Genomic DNA, 26,934 nt, shown 5'->3' on the forward strand with positions numbered 1-26,934 from the left:
CTCTTAGATTGCATGAGTTTTTGTTTGTTTTTTGCGTGTTTTTTTTTTAGACTAGAATGTAGTTTTTCATATAATTTAAAACATTTTAGAAATACTCTCTAGCACATGTTAAAAAAATTGAATGGATTTAAAGCCTTTTAGTAGTGATAATATCACTTAAAAGTTAGTTTCACAAAATTTCAGACCTACCTTGCATGAGTTTTTTAATTCTACTAGCCTCCCTCCCACTCCATATACCTTTTGGAAGTTATATATTCTCTTTTAGTGTTTACCCTTTAACTTTAACATACTTACATGACTTAAAGTCTAAAACGCGCCAAGTTTTCTGCCTTTTTCTAGAGAAGGGCCCTGAGACCTTTGAACACTGCTCATGTCTTTCTTACATGTTGTTATCGTTTAGTATTTTAGGTCTGCCTGATGTGTATTCCAGTTAGTCATGATTACTACTGTTCTGCACAGTCAGTGCCTATTTACATTTACCACAGTCACCAGGTACCTTTGCTCACTGCTTGTTTTGACATCCCAGTTCTTCCTTCTAGTTCATGTTCTCTCCCTGAAATAAATCCTTGAACTTTAATTAGAAATTAAATTTGAATTTCTTTGACATAAGTCTAAGAACTTAATTCTTTGAGTAAGAGTTTTTTTTTTTTTTTTTTTTTTTTCTTTTTCTTTTTTGGCCACACCTGAGGCATATGGAAGTTCCCAGGCCAGGGGTCAAATCTGAGCCACAGCTACAGCCTACATTACAGCTGCGGAAGCATGGGATCTTTAACCCACTGCATGGGGCCAGGGATCAAACCAGCACCACCATAGGAACTGCTGTGCCACAGCAGTAACTCCAGTAAGAGGCTTTTTTTTTGGTGTTTTTTGGGCCACACCCACTGCATATGGAATATGGAAGTTCCCAGGCTAGGGATGAATCAGAGCTGCAGCTGCCAGCCTACACCACAGCCACAGAAACTCCAGATCTGAGCTGAGTCTGCAACCTGTGCTACAGCTTGTGGCAACTGAGGATCCTTAACTCACTGAGTGAGGCCAGCGATTGAACCCTAGTCCTCATGGATACCAGTCTGGTTCATTTCCTCTAAGCCATAACAGGAACTTCCAGTACGAGTCTTTAAACAGTAAATTTTCTGTATCTTTTTGTTTACAATGTCTTTTTTTCCCCATCATTTTTTTCCTTCCTTTTTTTTGCCTGCGTCCATGGCATGTGAAAGTTCTCAGGCCAGGGATTGAAACTGTGCCACAGCAGCAACCCAAGCTGTTGCAGTGACAATGCTGGATCCTTAACCTGCTGTGCTACAAGAGAAATCCTAGGCCATCACTTTTGAATGATAGTTTATGTGCATATAGAATGCACAGGTAGTTATTTTTCTTAGCATTTCCGAGATATTTTCCCATGTCTTTGTTTCTGTTCTTGCTTTTGAGAAGTCTGCCCACATTTAGTCATTACTCTCTCTCTAGGTGATCTGTCTTTTCTCTATGGCTGCTTTTGTTTGAGATTTTTTTTATTTTTTAGGTGTTCTGAGTTGCACTAAGATGTGAATAGATGTGGATTTATCTTTACTTATTTTTCTTGGGACTCATGTCTGATTCGTACCTTTAGTTAAACCTGGCAACCCCTTTGCTCTCATCTCTTCAGTTTTTGCCTTTTCTGTTCTCTCCTTCTGTAATATCTGTTGAAATATGTATCAGACCTCTCGCCCTGGCCTTCGTGTCCCAGAATATTTTGGGGTTTTTTTGGCTGCACCCGAGGCAAGTTCACAGGTCAGGGATCAACCCTGTGCCTCTGCAGTGACTGGAGCCGCTGCAGTAACAACACCGGATCTTTAACCCACAGCACCACAAGGGAACTCCTCCCAATGTTTTAAATAATGAAATATCACACATTCAAAAGAGTATATCTATAGTTTAAATAATACATAATATAATAATAGTATTAGAAAACACTCTTGAGACCATTACCTGGGGTAGATGCTTCAGGGGAGGAGTACTCACAGGGTCTTTTTGAGAATACAAAAAGGGAATTTGGTGAAAGCAGCTGGCTTAGTAGGTGCTTAGTAGAAATTCCTTCTTTAAGGACAGATAGGGTCAGGGATGTTGCTAGAGTAGGTCCTGGCGGTTGTTAAATTTTGGGTAACATTTATCGAGTTCTTCAAGTGTGAGGACAGTACCAAGTGCTTTTCTTTGTTATCTCAATTAATCCTGGATTTGAACCCCCCATCAGCTCTTGAAGAAAGAACTCTATTGTTCTTGTTTCTTGGGTGAGGAACTGAGGTTGCTAGATGCAAGAATTTGGCCAGAGTTTCAGAGCAAGAAAGTGGCGGAGCCCCAGCTCCAGCCCAGGTAGTCTGGTCCCTGACAAGGTACTTCTCGGCCTGCCAGTGACCCATGTGGCTTCTCATATAACACTTAGATTTTGTGTTTCTTCCTTGCTGTCTTCTTTTAGGAGTTCCTTTTTTGTGTGTGTGATGCAATACAGGAGACCCAAACTCTGGGTTTAAATAGTTTTGCAAGAGAAAGGAAGAGTATGTGAAAAAACCCAGGCCTCAGGTCCATCTTCACACCTCACTTAAGAACTCAGCTTTCTCAGCAGAAAATCTTCCCAAAGACTCTAACCCCCGCCCCCATCGCTTGGTTGAATGTCCCTCTTCTGTGTTCCTGCTGCCCCAGCCCTGTCCTGGTGCTGCGTATCTCCTGGTGTGCTGTACCTGGAACTTTAAATGGACTGTGGGCTGCCCTGCTCACTTCTGTGTCACCAACACTTAGCTTATTGTCTGGCCCATGAGAGTTCACAGGTAACACATATTTGTAATTCTTAATGATGGAGTAAGTTAAAGTTATGCTGGAAGAACTAATAATAAGTGCCTAATTTTCACTTAGTACTTACTATATTCCAGGTACTGTAATTAATTTTTTATGTACCTTATACAGATCATTATAATGCTAAGTTATGATATACCTCACTTCTCATTTACTCTTCACAGTAATCCTGGGAGGTAAATATTAGTGTTACTCATTTTATGGGTGACGAGCTGAAGCCTAGAGAGATCACTTGTCTGAGATCACAAGCTGTTTATGCAAGAGAACCTGGGTTTGAATCCATATCTGTCTGACTATGGGGCCTGTGGTTTTGGACTTTAGCACACTGCTTTGCTGGAGATTTCCACAGTCAAGTCCAAGTCAGAATTTACTGATCTTGAAAAATTTCCAAGAAGCCAGCCCCTACAACTGGCCATAATGGGAGAGTAGCAACAACCAAAAAATGGTTCAGTTTTGCATTATAGCAATTCCTTTTTCACCTGCATTTATCACCTGTAGAACCTCAGCATGGACTGGCGTGACCCTTTTTAAAAAGAGGTGGCTTTTGTACACCTTTGTTGTAATAGCATTTGTCTTAGTTAACACAAAATTGATCTCATAAGCCAGATTGGTTTCTTAGGTTCAGATGTATGACATGAGCAAATTGTGATGGCTGCTTGTGACCAACATTAAAAATTGTATTCTTGGGAGTTCCCGTCGTGGCGCAGTGGTTAACGAATCCGACTAGGAACCATGAGGTTGCGGGTTCGGTCCCTGCCCTTGCTCAGTGGGTTAATGATCCAGCGTTGCCGTGAGCTGTGGTGTAGGTCACAGACGCGGCTCGGATCCCGCGTTGCTGTGGCTCTGGCGTAGGTTGGTGGCTACAGCTCCGATTCAACCCCTGGCCTGGGAACCTTCATATGCCGCGGGAGCAGCCCAAGAAATAGCAACAACAACAACAACAACAAAAAGACAAAAGACAAAAAAAAAAAAAAATTGTATTCTTGGAGTTCCCTCTGTGGCACAGAAGGTTAAAGATCTGGCATTGTCTCTGCAGTAGCACAGGTTTGATCCCTGGCCCGGCACAGTGGGTTAAAGATCTGGTGTTGCCACTGGGGGTAGGTTGCAGCTGCAGCTTGGATTTAATCCCTGACCAAGGAACTTTTGTATGCCCCAGGTGCAGTCATAAATTTAAAAAAAAAAATTGTATTCTTAATGAGATGTGGAACTGGGTAGTAGTTAAGATCTGAGGTGGTTAATTAGAAAGCTTGGCTGGCATTTCTGTTGATTGAAGGCAGCAGAATGACTGAGTCATTAAAAAGTACTATGTCTTCAGCCACTAAGCAGTGGTTAAAGCTTTTCTTTTTATTATCTTAAACTTTGCTTGCTCACAGTGCCATGCGCTTCCAGAACAGTTAATTTATATGTTCAAGGGTGTTAGCTTACTATGTTAAAGGTTATATTTTCCATTTTGAATAATACCAAGTTTGGTTTTTTTAAACAGTAAAAGCGCACCTATAATTTACACTTTGTTATTGTTAGAATTGTATTTTGGTAAAAAGACTCTTGTATTCTCTTTCGCCGTGTCTGTTAATGCTGTTGATTAAAAAAGTCTTTGTGGTTCTGGAAATTTAGAGCCTCAATTTGATGGTATGTCCGTGGTAGTAACTGTTTCTAGAAAGGCAGGTTGATGTAAAATTACCATTTGACCTTGGCCGATGTGAACATCATCATATGTAGATTGTTGAGAGTGTGGGGTAGAAGTAATGAAGGAGAAATGGGCCTGAGAAAACGTACATTCTCTGTGGTGTTGGTGTTACGTAACAGATCTGTTTCTCTCTCCTTTTAGACTGGTCGGATCGACAAGTCCTACCCTACAGTATGTGGCCACACAGGACCGGTGCTGGACATAGACTGGTGCCCACATAATGATCAGGTCATTGCCAGCGGTTCAGAGGACTGCACAGTTATGGTAAGTCCCTTGAGTGTGGTAGGCCCATAGGCCAGCGAGACTTTCAAAGAGGAGTGGCCTTGAAATGCAAAAAATAAAAATTAAAAAAAAAAAATTAGTACTTTTGATCGTCCATTGGATTATACAAGAATTTAGCAACATTCAGGTTAACAGGAAACCAGCCGTTTTACAAGCCCCTATATAAAGAAGTGGTCCTCTGTGTGCTTTTTTTCTTTGCCTTTTTTTTTTTTCTTTTATTTATTTATTTTTTTGTCTTTTTGCCATTTCTTGGGCCGCTCCCGCGGCATATGGAGGTTCCCAGGCTAGGGGTCGAATCAGAGCTACAGCTGCCAGCCTACGCCAGAGCCACAGCAACGCAGGATCCGAGCCGCGTCTGTGACCTACACCACAGCTCACGGCAACGCCAGATGGTTAACCCACTGAGCAAGGGCAGGAATCGAACCCGCAACCTCATGGTTCCTAGTCGGATTCATTAACCACTGTGCCACGACGGGAACTCCCTCTTCTTTTGGATGAATGTGTGTGTGCATGCGTGCCTGTGTGCAGTTGACCCATCTGCTTGGTGAGAAGAATTTAGGAAAAGTAAAACGACTTTACAGTAATTCTGTAATTGGATCACTTGTTCTTCCTTATCCCAAAAAAAGGAGAGAAAAAATTGCTAGCATGAATTTGCACATTACAGTGAAACAATATCAAAGGTTATACAGATAAATGGGATATGAAACAGATATTGAGCGATAGTAGAGTTTCAGCAAGTGCTAATTTCCAAGCTAATGTCTAGTGGGCCCCGGTTAAGAAAGTCTTTTTTATGCAGCTGTACAGACAACCAACTTGAAAGAGTTTTATTTATTTATTTATTTATTATTTTTGTCTTTTTGCCTTTTTCTAGGGCCGCTCCTTCGGCATGTGGAGGTTCCCAGACTAGGGGTCTAATTGGAGCTACAGCTGCCAGCCTAGGCCAGAGCCACAGCAACTTGGGATCTGAGCCGCATCGGCGACCTACACCACAGCTCACGGCAATGCCGGATCCTTAACCCACTGAGCAAGGGCAGGGATCAAACCCGCAACCTCGCGGTTCCTAGTTGGATTTGTTAACTACTGCGCCACGACAGGAACTCCTGAAAGAGTTTTAAAGTTAAGTTCTTTACATTCCCTAGTTTAGATTCCAAAAGTGGGTTGTGTATGAAACCAGGCTTTGGGGTACCTGTGAAGTTATAGCTTCCTGTCCTTAGTTATGTTCTTAGCTTTCACATGTAGTTATGGGTTTGGATCCATTGTTAATCTTCGCCCCACACCCGTTGGAAAGGTTGGGCATGAGTTCTGAAGTCCATCCTAGCGTGAGGGACGGTCGTCCCCGTCACATTACAGGCACACTCACCCTCTGCAGGTGTAGAGCCAGGAGCACCACACTGCTATTGTTGCCCTCTCCGTTTTCTGTGCACTGAACCAGACTCAGAAACATTGTTTGGAAGACTTTATTAATTAAAATTGTTTTACATGAACACACATTAATTCCTGAACTGTGTGTGCCACTTAAACATTTACCCATTTTTCCTCATGGACTTTTGGCTGAGGATAACTCCTCCTGTGATCTCATGATTTTGGCAGCCAAAGCGTATTAAAAAAATATGCTGCTATTAAAAGGAATTGTTCCATTTAACATGCCTTGCTAAGTTGATCATTTTAATGACAACAGACACATTTTGCTCAGGGAAAGGAACAGTATTTAGACCTGATGCCAAAATCTTAAACTAAGTGTCCTAACCTTTCTTGGAGAAGCGGGTTTGATCCATCCCTCCCCATCTTCAGCATTATCGGTCCTGTTGCTCTTTTTTAAAAAAATCTTCATGTTATAAAACACACTGAACAAATTTTTAAGTGAATTCATTTAAATGGAAAAGTAAATTAAGAGATTTATTGCAGGGTGAACACCCGGTTGCCGCCACCCTAGGTCAAGAAGTGGAACTTTCCCAGCCTTCCCAGACTCTTCCCTGTGCCCCATCCCAGTCCCCAGCTGTCCCTCCCTCCACTCACTTCCTTGCCTTTCTTTGTGGTTTTAATCACTCAAGTGTGTGTCTCTAGATGGCTTATTCTTCCAAGTTTTAAAAAATTGGTGTGTCTTTCAAGTCTTTTTTAATCTACAGGTTCCTCCTCCATCCTTTTCTTATTGAAGGAGCCTGACCTTTGCCCTGTACCTTCAGATTTTGCTGATTGCAGCCTCATGATCCAGTTCATCATGCTCCCCTGTCTTTCACATTCCCTCAAGTTGGCAACTGGGTCCTGGAGTGTGAATAAATTCAGATTCTGGGCGTTTTCCGTCGTGACTCACTGGGTTAAGAACCTGGCACAGTGTCCATGAGGATTTGATCCCTGGCCTCTTCTCAGCAGGTTAAGGATCCAGCATTGCCTCAAGCTGCAGTGTAGGTCTTAGATGCAGCTCAGATCCATTGTTGCTGTGGCTCTGGTATAGGCTGGCAGCTGCAGCTCCCATTCAGCCCCTAGCCCAGGAACTTCCATATGCTGCAGGTACAGCCATGAAAAGAAAAGAAGAGGAAAAAATAAATAAATTCAGATTCCATCCCTTTGACAAAAGCTCATGCTCTGGTCTCCCTCAGGAGGTACCTGGTGTCAAGATGCCTCGCTTTTGCTCTTTTGTGGTTTGTGCAGCAGTTGATATCCAGCACCTAGGTCCAGCAGTTCTTCTTCTTTTTTTTTTTTCTGTCTTTTCTAGGGCCACTCCCGCAGGATATGGAGGTTCCTAGGCTAGGGGTCTAATTGGAGCTGTAGCCGCTGGCCTACACCACAGCCACAGCAACGCCAGATCCGAGCCAAGTCTGCAACTTACACCACAGCTCACGGCAACGCTGGATCGTCAGCCCACTGAGCAAGGCCAAGGATCAAACCTGCAACCTCATGGTTCCTAGTCGGATTCATTAACCACTGTGCCACGATGGGAACTCCAAGGTCCAGCAGTTTTTTAGGGCTCTCAAAATGATGACATTGAACTCATGGATTTGCATGTATTTCATGGATTTTGATCCATTACAATTCTTCTCTCCAACTTCAGGTATCCAGTCTTTGTTAATGGGAACATCTTCGAGGTGCCCAAGTCCTTCTGCCATGACCCTGCTTGTTTCTGTTGTTCCATGCTCTTCGGAATGTCCCAGGCCCATCTTGAACATCTTCTGGCCCCACACCTCAAATCAGCCATGTCTCTCAGAAATTCTGCTTTCTTTTAATGGAAAATGGAATTTCTAGATTACTGTCTGGGTGCTTCAGGATGTTCACTGTTACTGTGCAGTGAATTCAGCTAGATACATATGTATTTCAAGATATAATACCTCATGACTTCATCTTAATCTTTGCAGTTCACATTCTGGACTATAGACTTTTTACCTTACTTCTTTAATAATACTTCTCTGTCTCCTTTCTTCCAGACAAAGAAACCTAGTTCTGAAGGACTTGGGATGAATTAGAATATCCTAATCTATCTCGTTGGTGTTTTCACAGTATACGTACAATAGCCTCACACTCCAAAGACCAGTACTATCACTGCCATCATGATTACTGAAAGCATATTTATTTATTTATTTAGCTTTTGCTTTTTAGGGCCACACCCGAGGCATATGGAGGTTCCCAGGCTAGGGGTTGAATTGGAGCTCTAGCCGCTGGCCTACTCCACAGCCACAGCAATGCCAGATCCGAGCTACGTCTGCGACCCACACCACAGCTCACGGCAACACCGGATCCTTAACCTACTGAGTGAGGCCAGGGATCAAACCCAAAACCTCATGGTTTCTAGTCAGATTTGTTTCTGCTGCGCCACAACAGGAACTCCCCTATTTTTTTTTTTTTTCTTGATTTCTACCACCTTTTGAGTTTTCCCAAGTACTGATTTGTAATGTTTCCTGTTTTGTATTGTTTTCTTAATAATATTTTTAAACTTGTTTTGTAACTTGTATGGTAGTTTTCATCTTTTTTTGGAGCTGGACTTAGGACACTGGCCCCCCCCGCCACCGCCCCGATTCTTATTTTGTCTATAGAGCTGTTCTTCTGTACCTTATCCTCTTTTGGGGGGGGGAACTTTGACTTTCCCTCCCCCTTGTTTATATGTGAATTTAGTTTTCCTGGGCTTCAGAGGATGGCTTGGTTTCATACACCTGTTTCAGCTTCACAAGGCTCCCTCTTCACAGGGCTCCCTCTTCTGTCTTTTTTAGGTACTATGTCAGAAACATGGTGGCTTGCTCTCTGAGGTTTCCTGACCAGTTTTTATTTGGCCTCAGATTCCTTTGTCCATCTTCTGTCCTCCTCTGGATTGATTCCCTTTCTTGGGCTTCTTCTCAGTGTCAGCCTGTCTCAGTAGGGAGCCCTCTCTGGTTGGTTTCTGGAGGCCTGGGGTCTGGATTGGTCCAGCCCCTTCAGACCTTTTTTATTTCAGGACCCTGTTCTCACCTGCTGTTGAAGAAGGCAAATACCTGGTTTTCATCGTGGTCGCGTATTGTCCTGCTCTTCTCCGGTCTGTGGGGCACCCTGTCGCTGCTCCATGACTTTTTTACACAGAGGCCAATAGCACACGGGTCATGTGGCTGTTGGTGGTTTTCCTTCACCCAGTTGCTTCTGGGTTATCACCAGTTTTGTGTAAATATTGTTCCTGTGTTTTTGTTTGTTATCTGCCTGTCCTGTGTTTTTATTGGGGGAATTGGGAAGATTCTCAAACTGTGCTGCCACTCACACCACCATCTACCCAGAATCCTCTACTGTTGCCCCTTTATTGGTATTGCCAGTGAACATTTTGTAAATTCAGTCACACTTTGGGATGAATCTTTCTCCTAGTTTTTTTTTTTTAAGCCCTTAAGTATGGCGCTGATATTTTAATCACATATGTCCTGAAATCTTTTGTTATTAATATTGGGGTAATTACAAAAACTTTAATAACCCAGCAGTTGAAACAAATTTTTTTTTCTTTCGTCTTTTGTTTTTTTAGGGCCACACCGTGGTATATGGAGGTTTCCAGGCTAGGGGTCCTTTTTCAGGTGCAGCTGCAGCTACCCGGCCTACACCACAGCCACAGCAGTGCTAGATCTGAGCTGTGTCTGCTACCTACACCACAGCTCACGGCAGCGCCAGATCCTTAACCCACTGAGCAAGGGCAGGGATCAAACCCGAGTCCTCATGGATACTAGTCAGGTTGATTAACTGCTGAGCCACGACGGGAACTCCTGAAACAAATTTTAAAGAAGTATTTGATCTTCTCCTATTCCATATGCTTCTTAATATCTCAGTTTTACTTTCTTCTCCTGAAGGTAGAAGAGCAACCGTATGATGGATCGAATGGTTTCAAACAACAGCATTTGCTAAATAAAAAACGAACAACCAGAAAACTTCTCTGTAATTTCCTAAGTGTCTACTCCTGGTAGGAGCCCAGGAGCTGCAGATAGAGATGGTGAGTCAAGGCCTAGCTCCAGCAGAGAAAGGATGCTGAGGACAGCCCAGGTCCTTCAAAGGCTCTCAGCCTCAGTTTCCTTACCTGTTTAAAAAAATAAATCGTGGGCATTCCCTTGGTGGCTCAGTGGGTTACAATCCCTGGCCTCACTCCATGGATTTAGGATCTGGTGTTGCCACAAGCTGCAGTGTAGGTTGCAGACGTAGCTTGAATCTGGCATTGCTGTGGCTGTGGCATAGGCTGGTGGCTATGGCTCTGATTCAACCCCCAGCCTGGGAACTTCCATAGGCCGAAGGTGCAGCCCTAAAAAAGACACCCCCCCCCAATTAAATAAATAAATAAGGCATTTGAGAGAATCAAGGATGGTATAAGCGTTAATGAGGAGGTTTTGTTTTTTTTTTTTGCATTGAGGGTTTTTTGTTTTGTTTTTTGTCTTTTTGCCTTTTCTAGGGCCGCTCCCGTGGCATATGGAGGTTCCCAGGTTAGGGGTCAAATCGGAGCTGTAGCCGCCGGAACGCCAGAGCCACAGCAGCATGGGATCTGAGCCGCATCTGCAACCTACACCACAGCTCACGGCAACGCTGGATCCTTAACCCACTGAGCAAGGCCAGGGATGGAACCCATAACCTGATGGTTCCTAGTCAGTTTCTTTAACCACTAAGCCATGACGGGAACTCCTGCATTGAGTTTTAATATATGCTCATAGTGGATTCATAGCAGTAATAATATTTTTAGTAAGTAATTCAGTAGAAAAAAATACAGTAGAACCAGTTCGCCAAATGAACTGGAAAGTGACTAAATTAATCTTAAAAACTGCTTTTTGTATTGATAGTGTAATTGCATTACACCCTCCCCATTTAGGCAGTACTTTCTTAATTTCGTGAGCATTGATTCTGTGGTAGTGATGTTACATTGGTTGCATTTTTAGAGAAGGAATGCCAGCCATACGGTGCATGCCTTCATCTTTTAGAGATGGCTTCTTTACACAGCCTCAAAGTAAATTATATGGGCGTAGTTTGCCTTGGTTGTACTACTTTTTGAAGTGATGTTTTGTACCAGCAGATAGCAATGCTATAAGCCCTCCTCCCGGAAACTATACCGTGTTCCTAGGATTTCCCCATTTTTGGTATTGTGAGTTCTTATCTCCAACAAAATCTTCTCAGAGAGAGTTTTAAAGATTCTAGCTGTTAAGTGTTTTACTTGGGAAAATTTTAGCTCCAAGAAAATAACAGTGCTTTAAGTAACAGAGAGCAGCCAAAGTAAGTTTAGTGAATGATGTTGATTCAACAATGTCCCTTATCTGCTGGGAGGTAACCAAACACAAATGCAAAAACTGGTTAATTCAGACAGTGGGGTTGCATAATAGGTTCTCCCAGAGTCTGAGAGAGGGAAGGATCTTGCAGGCAGAACATTCTTATTTGTCTTCACCCACACGCTCTCATTGGTCCCAGATGAAGTTTAAATGGACACTTTTCCCAGCTCAGTCTTACACTCCTTTGGAAATTAACAAAAATTAACTCCCTGTTTTACCCATTTTTGCTTCTGTTGTCAATTGTGCTGATGCAGTTTTTGCCTTGAAATCAAGATGGAAGTGATGTAGTTGGTGATGAGCATGCTCCCCAGGACTCCTGCCCCTCCCAGCCATTCAGCCCGGCTTCGTGTTATTTCCATCCTGTACAGATTGCGTCTGGGCCATTTGCCAGGCGGGCATTATAACTTTGGCACATCGGAACTGAAATCTCAGCTCTTGATTTTCTCAAAACCAATGTTGTTCTCAATGTCACGGTTCACTTAGGAATGTCCTGACTCTGCATCCTACCCCTTGGGGTTGTTGCATCAGTGGCTTCTGTAGGGGTCGTGCTGCTCTGCAGCTGCTACAGAGTACCAGCCTCTTCCTGTCTCTTCAGATCAGCTTTTTCCCTCATTTTTCCTCTGGAATTGGTTTCCTTAGCCTTTAAAAAATATGGCCTTTGGGAGGAATAGTCTTTTTTATGGCTGTAACTCTAGTGCCTAGCCCAGTAGCAAGTTCTTGGTGGGTGATTAAAATAGAGAAGCAGTGTTTGGAAACACTCTGTGTTTTGTTTGCTTTCAATTTGTGCTGTGTTGGAGAAATAAAACCATCAAACAAGTTTATACTTTAAAATCACTACTTGAGAGAAAGCCACTTTTTAAAATCTTCCTCATTGTGTCCTTGTTAGAATGCTTCTCTTGCCCTATCCTTTTTCCATATTCAGAAATTCATTTGGGACAAGGATGCCAGTGAGGCAGTGGTTCCTGAACGTGTGCTTAAAAGTTGTATTTTTCCAGAACCTTGTTTGGGTTTTCACCGATTGATTCACTTTTTCATCTGGAAGCCCTAGGGACTGATGGTGTTTTTTTCCCTTTCTTTCAAAGCAAAACAAGACCTAATGTTACTATAGTAATGTGTTGTCCATGTAAAACATTCCAGACATACACAGTACTTTTTAAGAAAAGCAAAGAAAAAACCCAAGAGGAAAGAGGATAGCTTGGAGTGCTTGCCGTGCTGCGATGCACAGCAGAGGATGCTGGATGTCCGTTTGCCTTTCTACTCACCACATATGTTTTTGCAAAAGCTGATTGGTATTAACGTACTAACTGGCCGTGGAGCTGAGAAAAGCTAAGGGACCAGCCTAGAGATCAGAGCTGATCTCATTTGTGCTAATTGGCCCAGGCACTAGCTAGAGCTTTCACACATAGGATATCTTGGACATAAATTAGGTAGTTGGGTACAGGGCTGCATTAATTTAAAGGCAAATTAATTTCATTCCACAGAATCCTGACATTCAGATGTAAAATACATGTTGAGGTCATAGTGGTCACAGTTATAGCAAGAAAAGTAATGGTGAACATGTAGTAGATCTTTTTATTTGCCACGCGCTGTTTGAAACCTTTATGTGGTGACTATATTTAATCCTTGTTAACAGCACAATAAGGCAGGAGTATGTCCCGCTTTACCGCTCAGGAAGCACAGGCCCAAGGAGTGACGATTTTGTCAAAGGTCACCCTGTTTGCGGTATTTCCCATTCGGGTAGTGCTTGGGGGTGCAGCGTGATTCAACTCGTTTGACCTTTCCAGTTACCCCTGAGGAAGCAGAGCTGATGCTGTCCCCAGTACCATGCAGGGAAGTCAAGGCTTTCAGGAGTAAGGTCCTTTCTTAATGCTGACGTAGCCAGTTGGTGTTCCAGCCCTGACAGGAGCCCATGTCTTCTGACAGCCAGGTCAGGTCCTTTCCACCACCACCCTGGGCTGTGTCCCAGGTTACACACAAGAAACCGGACAGGGACTGAATGGGACTCCACATGACCTCTTCAGTCTGTGGAAGGCCATTCCTGGCAGCAGCAGAGAGCATGTGACAACAGGCCTGTGAACAGGGCCAGCAGGCACTGACCAGGGGGGCGTTGGCCTCGTGTGGAAGGACTTACAGATGTGCGGCTCTTCCCCAAGGCCCACTGGAGAACAAGCTGCCTTTATTCCCAGCACAGGCCAGAGTGCCCGGTGTCTTTGCGTTTCATCACACAGGCTTTGCTGTCACTGTGTCTTCCCGTGGGAATCCTTGTGCCTGTGTTGTCTTTTATACGTGGTGCTTTTCCCCGTCATGCCCCTCAGCCAGCCTTTTTGGAGCATCTACTCTTTAGAAAATTGCTCTCTGCGTCTGTGTTTTTTGCTTTTAAACTGGATACTTGATTTCCTTCCTTCCTTCTCCCATTTCATCTTTCCTGCTTCCACCTGTCACCTAACTCCTATTCATCCTTAGAGGTTGTCTCCTCCGGGAGCCTTCCTGGATGTACCAAGCTTCGGTAGCAAGAAGGTAACCTAATTTTTACTCAGCACTGAGCTTACCCGAGCGTCACACTGGTGACGTAGACTGTGGTTTCCTAGTGAAAAGGACATGTAATAACCACAGCTAACACTTAACCCACAGCCTGCCTTAGCATTATTCTGAGTGCTTTGTATTCATGTTACCACATTGGTCTCCAGACACGCCCAGTGAGGACAGGTTCATTATTATAGACTCATTTTATAGATGAGGAAACTCAAAGCCCCAAATGTTTAGGTGAATGTCCCCAAGGTCCTGCAGCTGATAGCAGAATCAGGATATTCCTCACCCCTGCACTGCATTGGAGGTGACTGTGTGCCAGGCAGTGTTAATGCATTTAATCCTCAAAGCAGCCCTAGGAAGTACAGGTCCTGATTCTTCCCTGCGCAGTGATGTTGAGCTCTTTGCCCAGGACCATCACAGTAAGAGGCCCCAGGCAGGATCTGCACCAAGGTCTCTGGCTTCAGAGCCCTTGCTCCAGCCAGCTGCTTGTCTTTGCTGTCTGGCTTCCAGTCTCATAGACACCTCTGCTTTTTTAGATTGTAAACCCCTTGAGAGCGGAGCCTGTGTTATCCTTCCCTCCTTGCCTGGTAACAGGCCTGTGCTGTGGTGGTTACTCAAGGAAAGAGCTACATGGCTGAGTGACTGAGATCGTGAGATGGGTTAGGTGCCTGGATGAAAATGCATAAGCCTTGTTGAGGAGACCATTGAATCTGCCAAAAGTGAGACAGAGGAGGGACAGAGAGGTTTCTCGTTTTCAAAATTGCATAATAAGCGTTTTGCTCCATCAAAATCTCCTGGCAATCCAAGGAAAAGATGAAACTAGAGAAAGGAGAAGATGAAGTCCTGTTATGAGCTCTACTTCCACCCTCATATTTAAGCAGGAAATGCTGGTTATATCCAAAGCCTCCCATCACTCCACGCCTCATTAGGGATTTAGAAAAGGCACTATTTAATCATGGTGGGTCAGGCACTGAAGGTTTTACGATCCCTGTGGGAAAAATCCAGCAGCCAGTGGTCACACTGCCATCTGGAGGCGTCAGGTGGTATATCACTACTCTTTCTGTTGTAAGCGTGGGTCAGAATTCGTCTTGCAAAATGCATTTCCTGTTGAGTCACCAAAGTCCTGTTTCATAATTGTTCCTCTCCCGACTTTGTGCTTTGATCAAATCATTAGTTGTTTTCTGTTCCTTCTGTTCAAAATTTTAGTCCTGTTTTATATTCAGATAACCAAGTTCAGTGTGGAGCAGTTTTACTGATCATAAATCCTTGAATAAAAATGGTGCGTATCAGGGTGAAAGCAAAGAGGTAATGATGGATGGTAGCAGATGCCCATTCCCCCAGGGGAGAGGGGCCTGGGTCAGAGTCTGCCCCTTTCGGTGGAGAGAGGCAGTGGTCTGGGGGAGGGGTTAGGGGAGGCCAGGTAGATTCCTAGATTCCTTTTGCCTCTCGTGCTTGCTCACATCTGCCTTGTCATCATCATCATCATCATCATATTTTAGGGCCTCACCCATGACATATGGAGGTTCCCAGGCTACGGGTTGAATCAGAGCTGCAGCTGCCAGCCTACACCACATCTGCGACCTGCACTACTACAGCTCACAGCTATGTCAGATCCTTAACCTGCTGAGCGAGGCCAGGGATTGAACCCACATCCTCATAGATACTGGTTGGGTTCGTTACTGCTGAGCCACCATGAGAACTCCTTTTTTTATTTTTATTTTTATTTATTTATTTATTTATTTTTGTTTTTTTGTCTTTTTTGTTGTTGTTGTTATTGCTATTTCTTGGGCCGCTCCCGCGGCATATGGAGGTTCCCAGGCTAGGGGCCGAATCGGAGCTGTAGCCACCGGCCTACGCCAGAGCCACAGCAACGCGGGATCCGAGCCGCGTCTGTGACCTACACCACAGCTCACGGCAACGCCGGATTGTTAACCCACTGAGCAAGGGCAGGGACCGAACCCGCAACCTCATGGTTCCTAGTCGGATTCGTTAACCACTGCACCACGACGGGAACTCCGAGAACTCCTTTTTTTAAATGTTTTTTTTTTTTTTAATTTTTTCGGCTTTTTTTTTTTTTTTAACTTTTATTTTTTTGATCACAGCGTTCAGCACCTTTATGTGGGATCTTAGTTCCTAGATCAGGGATTGAATGTGGTGCCACAGCAGTGAGTGCGAGTCCTAACCACTAGACCACCAGGGAACTCCCTGCCTTGTTGAAAATTTGTTGAATGAGCATTCAGGAGAAATTAAGTGATGTCCTAAACTGAGGCCCTCAAAAGGCAGGTTTATGAATGATCATGTAATTCATGACTTTGCTGCATTCTTCAGGATGGCAGGCAGACTTTTTGTTGTGATTTTTTGTGGGACAGCAGAACTGAGCTGAACCCTAACCACTCCCAATCCAGACTCTGCCTTCCACTGAGCGATTGAAAACAGACAGTTGTTTGTCTCCTCCTTAGAAATCCCCAACAAAGGAAAATTCTGTTTCTCACTTGTTCCACTGTTGAGCATGAGTTTTTCACTGGCAAGTGCTAAATTTCTTATGAACTAGTTCCCTAAAATCTTTTTTTGGTAGAAAATTTACTTGTTTTTTAATCGTCATACAGAGGAAGGTAATGTTTTAAACTGTAGCCTTTTCATAAACTTAAATGTTAGCTAATAGCTGGTTTTAACGGCTTTTAACTGTATGTAAAAAGTAATTCACATACAGGTCACCCATTTAAAATGTACAGCTCAGTGCTCTGTAGTATATTCACAGGTGTGCACCACCATCACCACAGATGATTTTAGAACGTTTTCACCACCTCAAAAGGAAACCCTCTGTTCTTTAGCTGTTGCACCCCTGGCCCCAGCCCTGAGCAGCCCCTAATCTCCTTTCTGGACATCTCATAGACACAAATCCTACACTATGTGGACTTCAGTCACTGGCTTCTTTCACTTAGCAATTTCAAGCTTTGTCCACTTTGGAGCAAGTGTCAGTACTTCATTCCTTTGCGTGGTCAAATACTCCTTTTCCTATCAGATGTTGTTTATCCATATATCAGTTTCTGGACATTTGGGTTGTTTCCACCTTTTGGCTGTTATAAATAATGCTGCTGTAAACCTGTGTACCAGTATTCGTGTAGATGTAGATTTTCATTTCTCTTGGGGAGGTTCCTAGGAGTGAAATTGCTGGGTCATGGGGTAACTCTGTATTTGACCACTGTTTCCCAGAGCAACTGTGTTATCTTACATTCCCACCAGCGTGTTTCAGGGCTCTGAATTCTCTGAGGCTCTGAATCCTCGTCAGTACTTGCTATTTGTCTTTTTCCCCCCTTCTTACAGCTGTAGGCTAGGTGTCGAATCAGAGCTGTAGTTGCTGGCCTACGCCACAGCCACAGTAATGCCAGATCCAAGCTGCATGTGTGACCTATGCTGCAGGTTGCAGCAACGTGGATCCCTAACCCACTGATCAAGGCTAGAGATTGAACCCACATCCTTATGGAGACGACAACGAGATCTCCCTTATTTGTTTTTTGATTCCAAACTCCTAGTGGATGTGAAATGCTATTTTATTGTGGTTTTCATTTATATTTCCCTGGTGGCTAATAATGAGCATCTTTTCATGTGCTTATTTGCCATTCCTATATCTCGCTTGAAGAAATACCTAGATAGATTCCTTGCTTATTTAAAAAATCAAGTTATTTTTCCTTTTACTGAGTTGTAAGATAAGAGTCCCTTATTAGATGTATGACTTGTAAAAATTATTTTCTGCCATTCTTTGGGTTGTTTTGTCACTTTTTTTTCTGGCCACGCCTATGGAATATGGAAATTCTTAGGCCATGGATTGAACCCACCACAGCAGTGACCCAGGCTGCTTCAGTAACAATGCCTGATCCTTAACCCACTGAGCCACAAGAGAACACCTCTTATCACTTTTCTTGATAGTCCTCTGAAACACAAAAGCTTATAGAGTTCCTGTTGTGGCTCAGTGGAAATGAACCCAACTAGTATCCATGAGGATGCGGGTTTGATCCCTGGCCTCTCTCAGTGGGTTAAGGATCCAGCATTGCCGTGAGCTGTGTTGTATGTAGGTCACAGACACGACTCGAATACCGTATTGCTGTGGCTGTGGTGAGGCCTGCAGCTGTAGCTGATTCAACCTCTATCCTGGGAACTTCCATATGCCACAAATGCAGGCCCAAAAAGCCAAAAGAAAAAAAAGAAGAAGAAAAAGAAAACAAAACACCAAGTTTTTAATTTTGATGAGGTCTAGTTTTTTTTTCTGTTGTAAGATTTCTGTAGTACATATTATGGAACTATTAGATATCTTTTCATTTCCAAGTATAAAATCATAGAAAACATAATGTTTGAAAAACCGTGCCCCCCACCCCCAAAGAACCTTTGGCGGATGGAGTTTGCCTTCCCCTCAGGAAGTATGGGCTTAACTAAGGGTTTTCACCTCAGTGCTTCATGACTGCTTGGTATTTTTCTTTCAATTTTTTTGTATGCTTCTAACTGGAGAGTTTTTGAATTTAACAGGGCATTTAAAATAAAATAAAATCTCCACTAATGTTAAATACAAGCAGAGAGGTAACATTTTTAGACCTTATGGACATTCTGCTCTTTGTTACATTTGAATAACCAGCTGTAGGTGTTTCACCACATTCTGCCTTTCATCCCAAGACCGTCATATATCCTGTTAATGCAGATCAAGGCTTCAAACTCATATCACAGTCATTGTGATAAGGAAAGCCATTCACTTTCATATGCCTCACCTTTCTTCCTTTTCCAACAGGTATGGCAGATCCCAGAAAATGGACTCACCCTTTCCCTGACCGAGCCGGTGGTCATTTTAGAAGGCCACTCAAAGAGAGTTGGCATCGTGGCCTGGCACCCGACGGCCCGCAATGTGCTACTCAGCGCAGGTAGGAGCTCATGGGCCTCTGCTTTCTCCTGGTGCCCCCTTCTTGCAGCCTGTGTATGGTGGCAGCAGCAGACGCTTTCTGATTGTGTGCCTGCAATTCCGAAGCAGGTTGTTAGGAATTCACTACGGGGTCCTGAGCTGCAAGGGTTCCCCAGCCTCAGTGTGCATTGAGGCCACTTTGGCAAGCTGTGGCCCTCCTGCTTAGGAAGATGAACAGACACATACCTACTTACATAATTGCTTTTCAGCAGACCCTCTATGGATCTCAGTTTTAACTTATTTCTGATGTATTAGAAGGAGCTTGAGTGGGAGCCCGGGGCCCTGATTCCAGTTCTGGTGCTGCTGCCAACTTTGGGGTGATCCTGTTGGTCAAATATCCCCCTTTCCTTTTAAAAAATAACTTTTGTTTTTCTCCATATGCATGTAGTCCATGTATATTATAGAGAAAATATATATAAAACAAAAAGAAGAAAATAAAAATCACTTGTAATGACTACCTGGAAGAAACATCATTACCATTTTGATATTTCTTTCCAGAAGATATTTCTGTGCATATAAACACTTTTACCCACAAAGATGAGTTCAGACACTTTACATGTGACCTGCTTTCTGCACTTAACGGGTACACAGTGGTCCTTTTTATGTGCTGTTAAAGGTTGGATGATATTTTTAACAATTCCATTAATAGTCCATTGTCTGGACACCTCCGTTTATTTAATCAGCCCCCTATTTTTGGACATTGAGGTTGTTTCTGATTTTTTACTGTTAAATAGCACTGCAGTGAACCCATGTGACCAAGTCCTGTCTCCCACTTGTGCATGTATGTCATTTCCAAGCTTCATCTTACAGAACTCTTTTTCTTTGTCTAAAATTTGAGATTTTATCTTCTTGTATAGAAGCAGTACAAAGGACAGGAAGGAGCTTTGTGGGGTGATGGAAATGTTCTAGATCTTGATTGCGATGGTGGCTACATGAGTATATGTGAATTTTTTTTTGTATTTTCTAGGGCTGCACCCGCAGCATATGGAGATTCCCAGGCTAGGGGTCGAATTGGAGCTGTAGACACCATTGCTCCGGCCTACACCAGAGCCACAGCAATGTGGGATCCGAGCTGCGTCTGTGACCTACACCACAGCTCACGGCAACGCCGGATCGTTAACCCACTGAGCAAGGCCAGGGATGGAATCCAAAACCTTATGGTTCCTAGTCAGATTCGTTAACCATTGCACCATGACAGGAACTCCTTGTTGTTTATTTTTTTTAGGACCACACCCGTGGCACATGGAAGTTCCCAGTCCAGGAGTCAAATCAGAGCTACAGCTGCTGGCCTTTGCCCCAGCCACAGCAACTCAGGATCCAAGCCGAATCTGCAACCTCCACCACAGCTCACGGCAACACCGGATCCCGAACCCATTGAGCGAAGCCAGGGATGGAACCCTCATCCTCATGGATACTAGTTGTATTCGTTTCCACTGCACCACAATGGGAACTCCCTGGTTGTGTTTTAGTTTCATATGAACCCAAACAAGCCGTATTTGTCCTTTAAAGGGTTTCTTTCACACAGTTTTTTTTCTTAGTCACTCCAGTTTTTAACTCCCAGTAAGTAGGGCTTCTCAGAATAAGCGTCTTCCTTTCAATATGTATGTACATCTGCTCTTTGCTGTATTTGTAGTTTTCACAAGTGTCTTGTTGTGCAGGTGTATCTAACCTCTGAGGGGCGTGGTTTTACTTGCTTTCAGGCTGTGATAATGCCATCATCATCTGGAACGTGGGCACGGGGGAAGCCCTCATAAACTTGGACGACATGCACTCGGACATGATCTACAACGTAAGCTGGAACCGGAACGGCAGCCTCATCTGCACGGCCTCCAAGGACAAGAAAGTGAGAGTCATCGACCCTCGGAAACAAGAGATCATTGCCGTGAGTATTCTTGAGGCAAAGGCCCCAGTGTCTGGAGCACTTCAGTGAGTGAGGAATTTCTGCTTGCTAAGGCAGAGCCCACAGGGGGCTTCTGGTCAGTTGGGCCCTGCCATGTGCAGATGCCACGCTGTGAATCAGGAAAAGCGTGTCCCGGCTTCTGTCTCTGGTCGCCCTTCTCTTCTGTGTGTCTCCAGCTTTTACCCAAGTCTTCCCTCTCGCTTGGTGACCGTTTTTCACAAACAAGCAAAGTTTTTATCAGTCCACCTAAGAACTTACAAGTCTAGATCAGCTGATGCACAGAGTTGACTGCTTGCTGGCTTAGGACTGCAGGGTGAGATTATTAAAGGCTTTAGGAGACACAGCAGGTTCTCTTCACAGCGCAGCATCCTGGTTTCCACCACCTGAGCTAGGCCTCAGCGGAATCACACATCATGACAAAAGCTGGACACTTGGGGCTTGAGTCATGTTGAAACTGCAAGTGTTGGATCCAGAGATGCCTCGCTCCTGCCCTGCTCTGCCACATCGTTGCCCTTCTCTGAGATATGGTGGTTCTTTGCCAGGATAACTTCTCAAGAGTCGTGCCATAGGCATGGCTAGTGTTTATCAAGGCCGCGTGCAGCCTGCTTTCCGCACTGGAACCTTCCAAGGGGTGGGACTGGTGCACTCCCATTGGACAAGTGAGGTTAAGGCAGGGGCTGACCAGACTAGACTTGCGAGATGCCCAGCAAGTCTGCGAGATTGCTAGATGCTATGGGGTATATCCATCCTTCCGGTTATCATCATGCTCTTGAGAAACCAACATTTGAGCCCTTTTGTGTATCTTGCTTTTGTGGCACCTGGACTTGGGTTGGCAGCAGGGGGTGGGGAAGGGCTGAGGCTTCTCAGTCCGATCTTGGCACCCTTGTCAGGGACCTCAGCCAGATCCCTTGGTGTCGCCTTGTTTCCTCCTCCTTCTCCATAGAGGAGAGGTGGTTAATGCTGACACACATGTGCGCACATGCACACACACACCTTTAACGTGAATGGCATGATTAGGTTTCTGTCTGAGCCCCCGCTGTCCCCCACTTTTCCTCTTGCAGTTTGAGTGTGTGTGAGGTGCCTCTTTGCTCTCTCTCACCCAGGAGAAGGAGAAAGCTCACGAAGGAGCGCGGCCCATGAGAGCCATCTTTCTGGCTGATGGCAACGTCTTCACCACGGGTTTCAGCCGCATGAGCGAGCGGCAGCTGGCCCTCTGGAACCCGGTACGTGCCTTCCCAGCCTGAGGTTTTCTCTTTTCTGAGCAGGGCTTCATGTTGCTCAGTAGATAGGATGCTTAGCGTCGTTTGCCCAACTCCTGTTTGGCTTCAGTCAGATGTGAAGTTCTCATCCTCACTGGAGACTTATTGCCAAATGTATTTTAAAAATGCATTCTTGATACTCCCAGGGAGTCTATGTTGACTGTAGTTTTTAGAAAGAATGCATGAAGAATCCAGCGTTTTAGACGTGGGAAATAAGTTCTAAACTTAGTTAAAATATTTTATAAAGAACAAGATCAAATGTCTAAATCAAAATAGTCATGCTTGGGAAAATGTTCATGACAGCACAAGTGGGAAAAAGTACCCCTCTGCATATATGGTACGGTTCTAATCTGTGTGTGCGTGTGTCTGTGCTGGGAGGAAACAGGCTAGCATGGGCATTGTTTCTGCCACCCACTGGACTGGAGGATTTTGGAATATGGGATTTTTTAATGTTTTTTCCTTGTACCTTTTAATTTTTTAAAGACTTAAGTTAATGGAGTTCCTGCTGTGGACCAGTGGTAACAAACCTGACTAGTATCCATGAGGATGTGGGTTTGATTCCTGGCCTCAGTCATTGGTTAAGGATCTGGCATTGCCTGTGGTGTAGGTCACAGACATGGCTTGGATCTCACGTTGCTGTGGCTGTGGTGTAGGCCAGCTCCTGCAGCTCCCATTCGACCCCTAGCCTGGGAGCTTCCATATGCTGCAGATGTGGCCCTTTAAAAAAAAAAAAAAAAAAAAAAAAGACATAAGCTTATTTTTTTAATAAGAAAAAAGCACTTTTTTTTTTTGGTCATTTCTTGGGCTGCTCTCGAGGCATATGGAGGTTCCCAGGCGAGGGGTCGAATTGGAGGGGTAACCACTGGCCTACGCCAGAGCCATAGCAATGTGGGATCCGAGCCGAGTCTGCGACTTACACCACAGCTCAAGGCAATGCCGAATCCTTAACCCACCGAGCAAGACCAGGATCAAACCTGCAACCTCATGGTTCCTAGTCGGATTCGTTAACCACTGAGCCATGACGGGAACTCCCAAAAAAAGCACTTTTAAAAAAGAAAGTCGTCACAAAGGAGCAGGGCTTTTTCGACTTTGTTATGGAGTCACACTGATGTGATTGTCAGATCAACATCTTTCAATGAGTTGATTCTCATTTAGCATTCTTATTGGTAATTACACAAATGACTATTATACGTGCGTTGTTTAAACTCTTACTATTTTAGGGAAATGGCTTAACCTAATTAGGGATGAAAGAATGCATCATTTTATAAAAATTTATCTTTTAAAAATGTGTGTATATATATGTTTACTTTTTTTTTCCAGAAAACTATGGAGGAACCAATTGCTCTCCATGAAATGGACACTAGCAATGGGGTGTTGCTGCCCTTCTATGACCCTGACACCAGTATCATTTACTTATGCGGAAAGGTAGACCATGATTTTGCTGTTTGATATTAGTTGTAATCCTGTAGATGCCGTGCGTGCGGCCCTAGAAAAGACACAAAATAAATAAATAAATGAATAATCCTGTAGTAAGAAGAGTTGATCCTTCAGACATTTAGTAGGCAGGCCATTGCAGAGAGAACAGCTCCGTAGGTGCCGGTTTTGAGGGTCTCAGAGGCTCCCCAGAGGGTTCTCACTCCTGGAGGTCAGCATTGAGGCCTAGGCCTTGCAGTTATGTGGCTCAGCTACAGTGTCAGGAGGTGACAGCTGTCACAGGAAAGTCCCACGCCGAACTCAGAAAACCTTCCTCCCGCCTGATGAACTTGGTCTGACAGCAGTGTCAGTAGCATTATTATCATCACTGTTACCTCATTTTAGAAGCTGGTGCCCTCAATAGTCCTTGTTCTTTTGTGGGCTCAGTTTTCCATAGAATTTTTGTAGTTGAAGTAAATGAATTAATAAAAATGGAGCTACCAACATGTTCCCTTCCCCAAACCTGTTAGGTAGTCCCTTTCTGGTTCAGGCTGGGGCTTTTACTTCTGTTCACGGTTGATGGAGTGGACTGCAGACCTGCCTGACATTTTTATAGGTCAGTTACTTAAATCCTGCAATCTAGACTGTTTCCTTGAAAGTCAGTTTACGTCAGATGTTAACAGCTGCTGGAGACTGCAGATGTTGTTAACATGGGTGGACAGTTCCTGGCAGTATGTGGGAAACAACTAGAGTGCGATGAGCTTCTCTTCCATTGCTTTAGAGAATTACATCGTAGAAACGAATGGAAATCACGAGAAAGGAGAGGGAGGTTGGGGCAGAGTCCCTCCCACACAGCCATTTATTGCTTCCCTTTACATCTCGCCCCTCTGCCAGGCAGGACCGCCTTCAGTGTTTAGGATCACATAATAAACTCAGACCAGCATATGCTTTAGGTCTTCAAACAAATGTGACCATTCTAAGCAGAATTACCACAGAACCTGACACATTGTGATGGGACCACATTATTGCCTGAAGTTAAAGAGCACTCCCTAAAACTAACATTTCTTCATTAGAAAAATTTTACTTTTTATTATCTGATTGGTGTCAGTGCCCTCTAGGTCCGCTCATTCTTTTGTTTGTTGAAGTTGAGTGGCAGTGCTGTTGCTGGCCAGAGGTGTTAGCCTTTCTGCCCCGACTCTGCCTCAGGCAAGGGCGTGCAGGAGTTCAGAAGCAAGGGCTTTCTCTGCCAGGAAGAGAGCTCGGCTGTGCTTTAGGCAGACCTCTGAAGAGGGGAGGGGAAGGTCAGCCACTGCGGCCACGTCCAGGCCTGCGCTCTTGTTATCAGGGAGAGACACCCAGCTGAACAGGGCCTTTCCCACCGACTTGTCTCCAATTTCTCATAGGGCGACAGCAGTATCCGCTATTTCGAGATCACGGATGAGTCCCCGTATGTCCACTACCTCAACACGTTCAGCAGCAAGGAGCCTCAGAGGGGGATGGGCTACATGCCCAAGCGGGGACTCGACGTTAACAAATGTGAGATTGCCAGGTAAAGCAGCAGTGTCTCCACGCGTCCTCATTGCTCACACCGGCCGCCTTTCTGTGAGGGCAGGACAGCACCCACGATCTGAGGTGTCTGAGTCCTTCCTCCTGTGTGCGTGCGACAGAATCATAGAATCAGTATCTCATTTCCTGCCCTTGCTTAGAAACATGGAGGGTTACAACAGGAAGGGACCTTTGCAGATCTTTTAATCTACCCTGCCCTCCCCATTCTTCAGATTATAATCTTGAAATGCAGCTGTTAAGTGGCTTAGCTGGCGTGTGTCACACTCTGTTTTAAGTAGTGAAACCATCATTCCTTGTCTTCAGGCCACAGCTGTGGCCAGTGTCCCCTGGGAGACAACCACGGGAGAGCCTGTCCCTAGGGTGGAAGTAAGGGATGGTTTTCCTGTCCTGCAAAGGGACTAGCCAGGTTCCAAACTGGGTAGGGGACTCCATGGATCTGAAACTAGAGGAACAGAGGTCTGCATTGGGCATTAGGTCAGCTTGGCTCAGGAAGCTCAGCTGTAACTTCACCTCTCTGTACTACTCTGGATTTAAAACAAATTTATATTCCATAGTAATAGCGATCTTCCTAAGGGACAGCCTTTTACTCAGTACTAGTCGGCAAAAGATAATCAAGTGAGGCTCCCTGACTACTGGCCATGTTAAACAACAGAATAACTAACAGTAGATTATCATGAGCTCATACCACACATTGAATACACTTTGGTTTTGTTTTTTTGTTTTGTTTTTTTCTTTGTCTTTTTAGGGCCACACCCATGGCATATGGAGGTTCCCAGGCTAGGGGTCCAATCAGAGCTACAGCTGCCTGCCTGCACCACAGCCACAGCAACTCAGGATGTAAGCCGTGTCTGCAACCCACACCACAGTTCACAGCAACGCCAGATCCTTAACTCACTGAGCGAGGCCAGGGATCGAACCCACAACCTCTTGGTTCCTAGTCAGATTCGTTTCTGCTGTGCCATGACGGGAACTCCTACACTCTGTTTATATGGACATTTTTCTAAGTGTGCTGAGCTGGTCACACAAATAATTGACATTTATATCTTTAAGAATAAAAATAAATTTTTATGAGCCTCTCTCTTTACTTTTTTTTTTTTGTCTGTGCAGATTCGATCTCTGGCCTCAGTCAGTGGGTTAAGGATCTGGCTTTGCCTCAAGCTGCAGTGTGGTTCACAGACATGGCTTGGATCCCGTGTTGCTATGGCTGTGGTACAGGCTGACAACTCTAGTTCTGATGCAGCTCCTAGCTTGGGAACTTGCATATGCTGCAGGTACAGCCTTAAAAAGACAAAAGAAAAAACAAACAAACAAAATTTCCTGGGCCAGGGATCAAACCCACCCCACAGCAGGGACCTGAGCCATAGCAGTGACAATGCCCAATCCTTAACCTGCTAGTCTACCAGGAACTCCCATGAGCCCTTTTTTATATTAAGCACTGTGTTTGGGGTTTTTTGTTTTGTTTTAAATACATTTAGCTCTGTAGCTAGAATAATAAAGCTGTCACAGATAATTCTAAATTTTGGCTTATGTCAAACTAATCAAAGTGTAGTTCAAAATAGATTGAACTTAAAAATTACATTCAGGATTTGGGAACCAATTTGTGTTACTGTCTCTAGAAATTTAAAAGACCACAGTCAGCCCTTTGTATCTATGAGTTCTAAATCATGGATTGAATGTATTTGGAAATTAAAATTCTAGAAAGTTCCAAAAAACAAAACTTGAATTTCTGGCACATGGGAAACCGTTTACATAGTATTTCTGTTGTATTTACAGCTGTTTACATAGCATTTACA

At 44.2% G+C, this 26,934-nt stretch overlaps 1 protein-coding gene across 2 annotated transcripts in view; it reads left to right on the forward strand.

The window, feature by feature from the left end:
* CORO1C (coronin 1C) overlaps positions 1-26,934 on the forward strand; it is an 83,815-nt gene that overhangs the window by 52,002 nt on the left and 4,879 nt on the right. For both annotated transcript variants that reach the window (XM_005670752.4, XM_001929345.7), the window contains exons 3-8: positions 4,652-4,774; positions 18,836-18,965; positions 20,704-20,885; positions 22,007-22,126; positions 23,483-23,587; positions 24,979-25,124. In XM_005670752.4, coding sequence (XP_005670809.3) covers positions 4,652-4,774; positions 18,836-18,965; positions 20,704-20,885; positions 22,007-22,126; positions 23,483-23,587; positions 24,979-25,124 — 806 coding nt within the window. The remainder of the gene's footprint in view (positions 1-4,651; positions 4,775-18,835; positions 18,966-20,703; positions 20,886-22,006; positions 22,127-23,482; positions 23,588-24,978; positions 25,125-26,934) is intronic.

The sequence above is a fragment of the Sus scrofa genome, chromosome 14 (genome assembly GCF_054392235.1).
Source record: "Sus scrofa isolate SSC_HxYL_T2T_F1_AM1 chromosome 14, Sscrofa_HxYL_maternal_Yorkshire_Landrace_v2.0, whole genome shotgun sequence".
NCBI lineage: Eukaryota > Metazoa > Chordata > Mammalia > Artiodactyla > Suidae > Sus > Sus scrofa.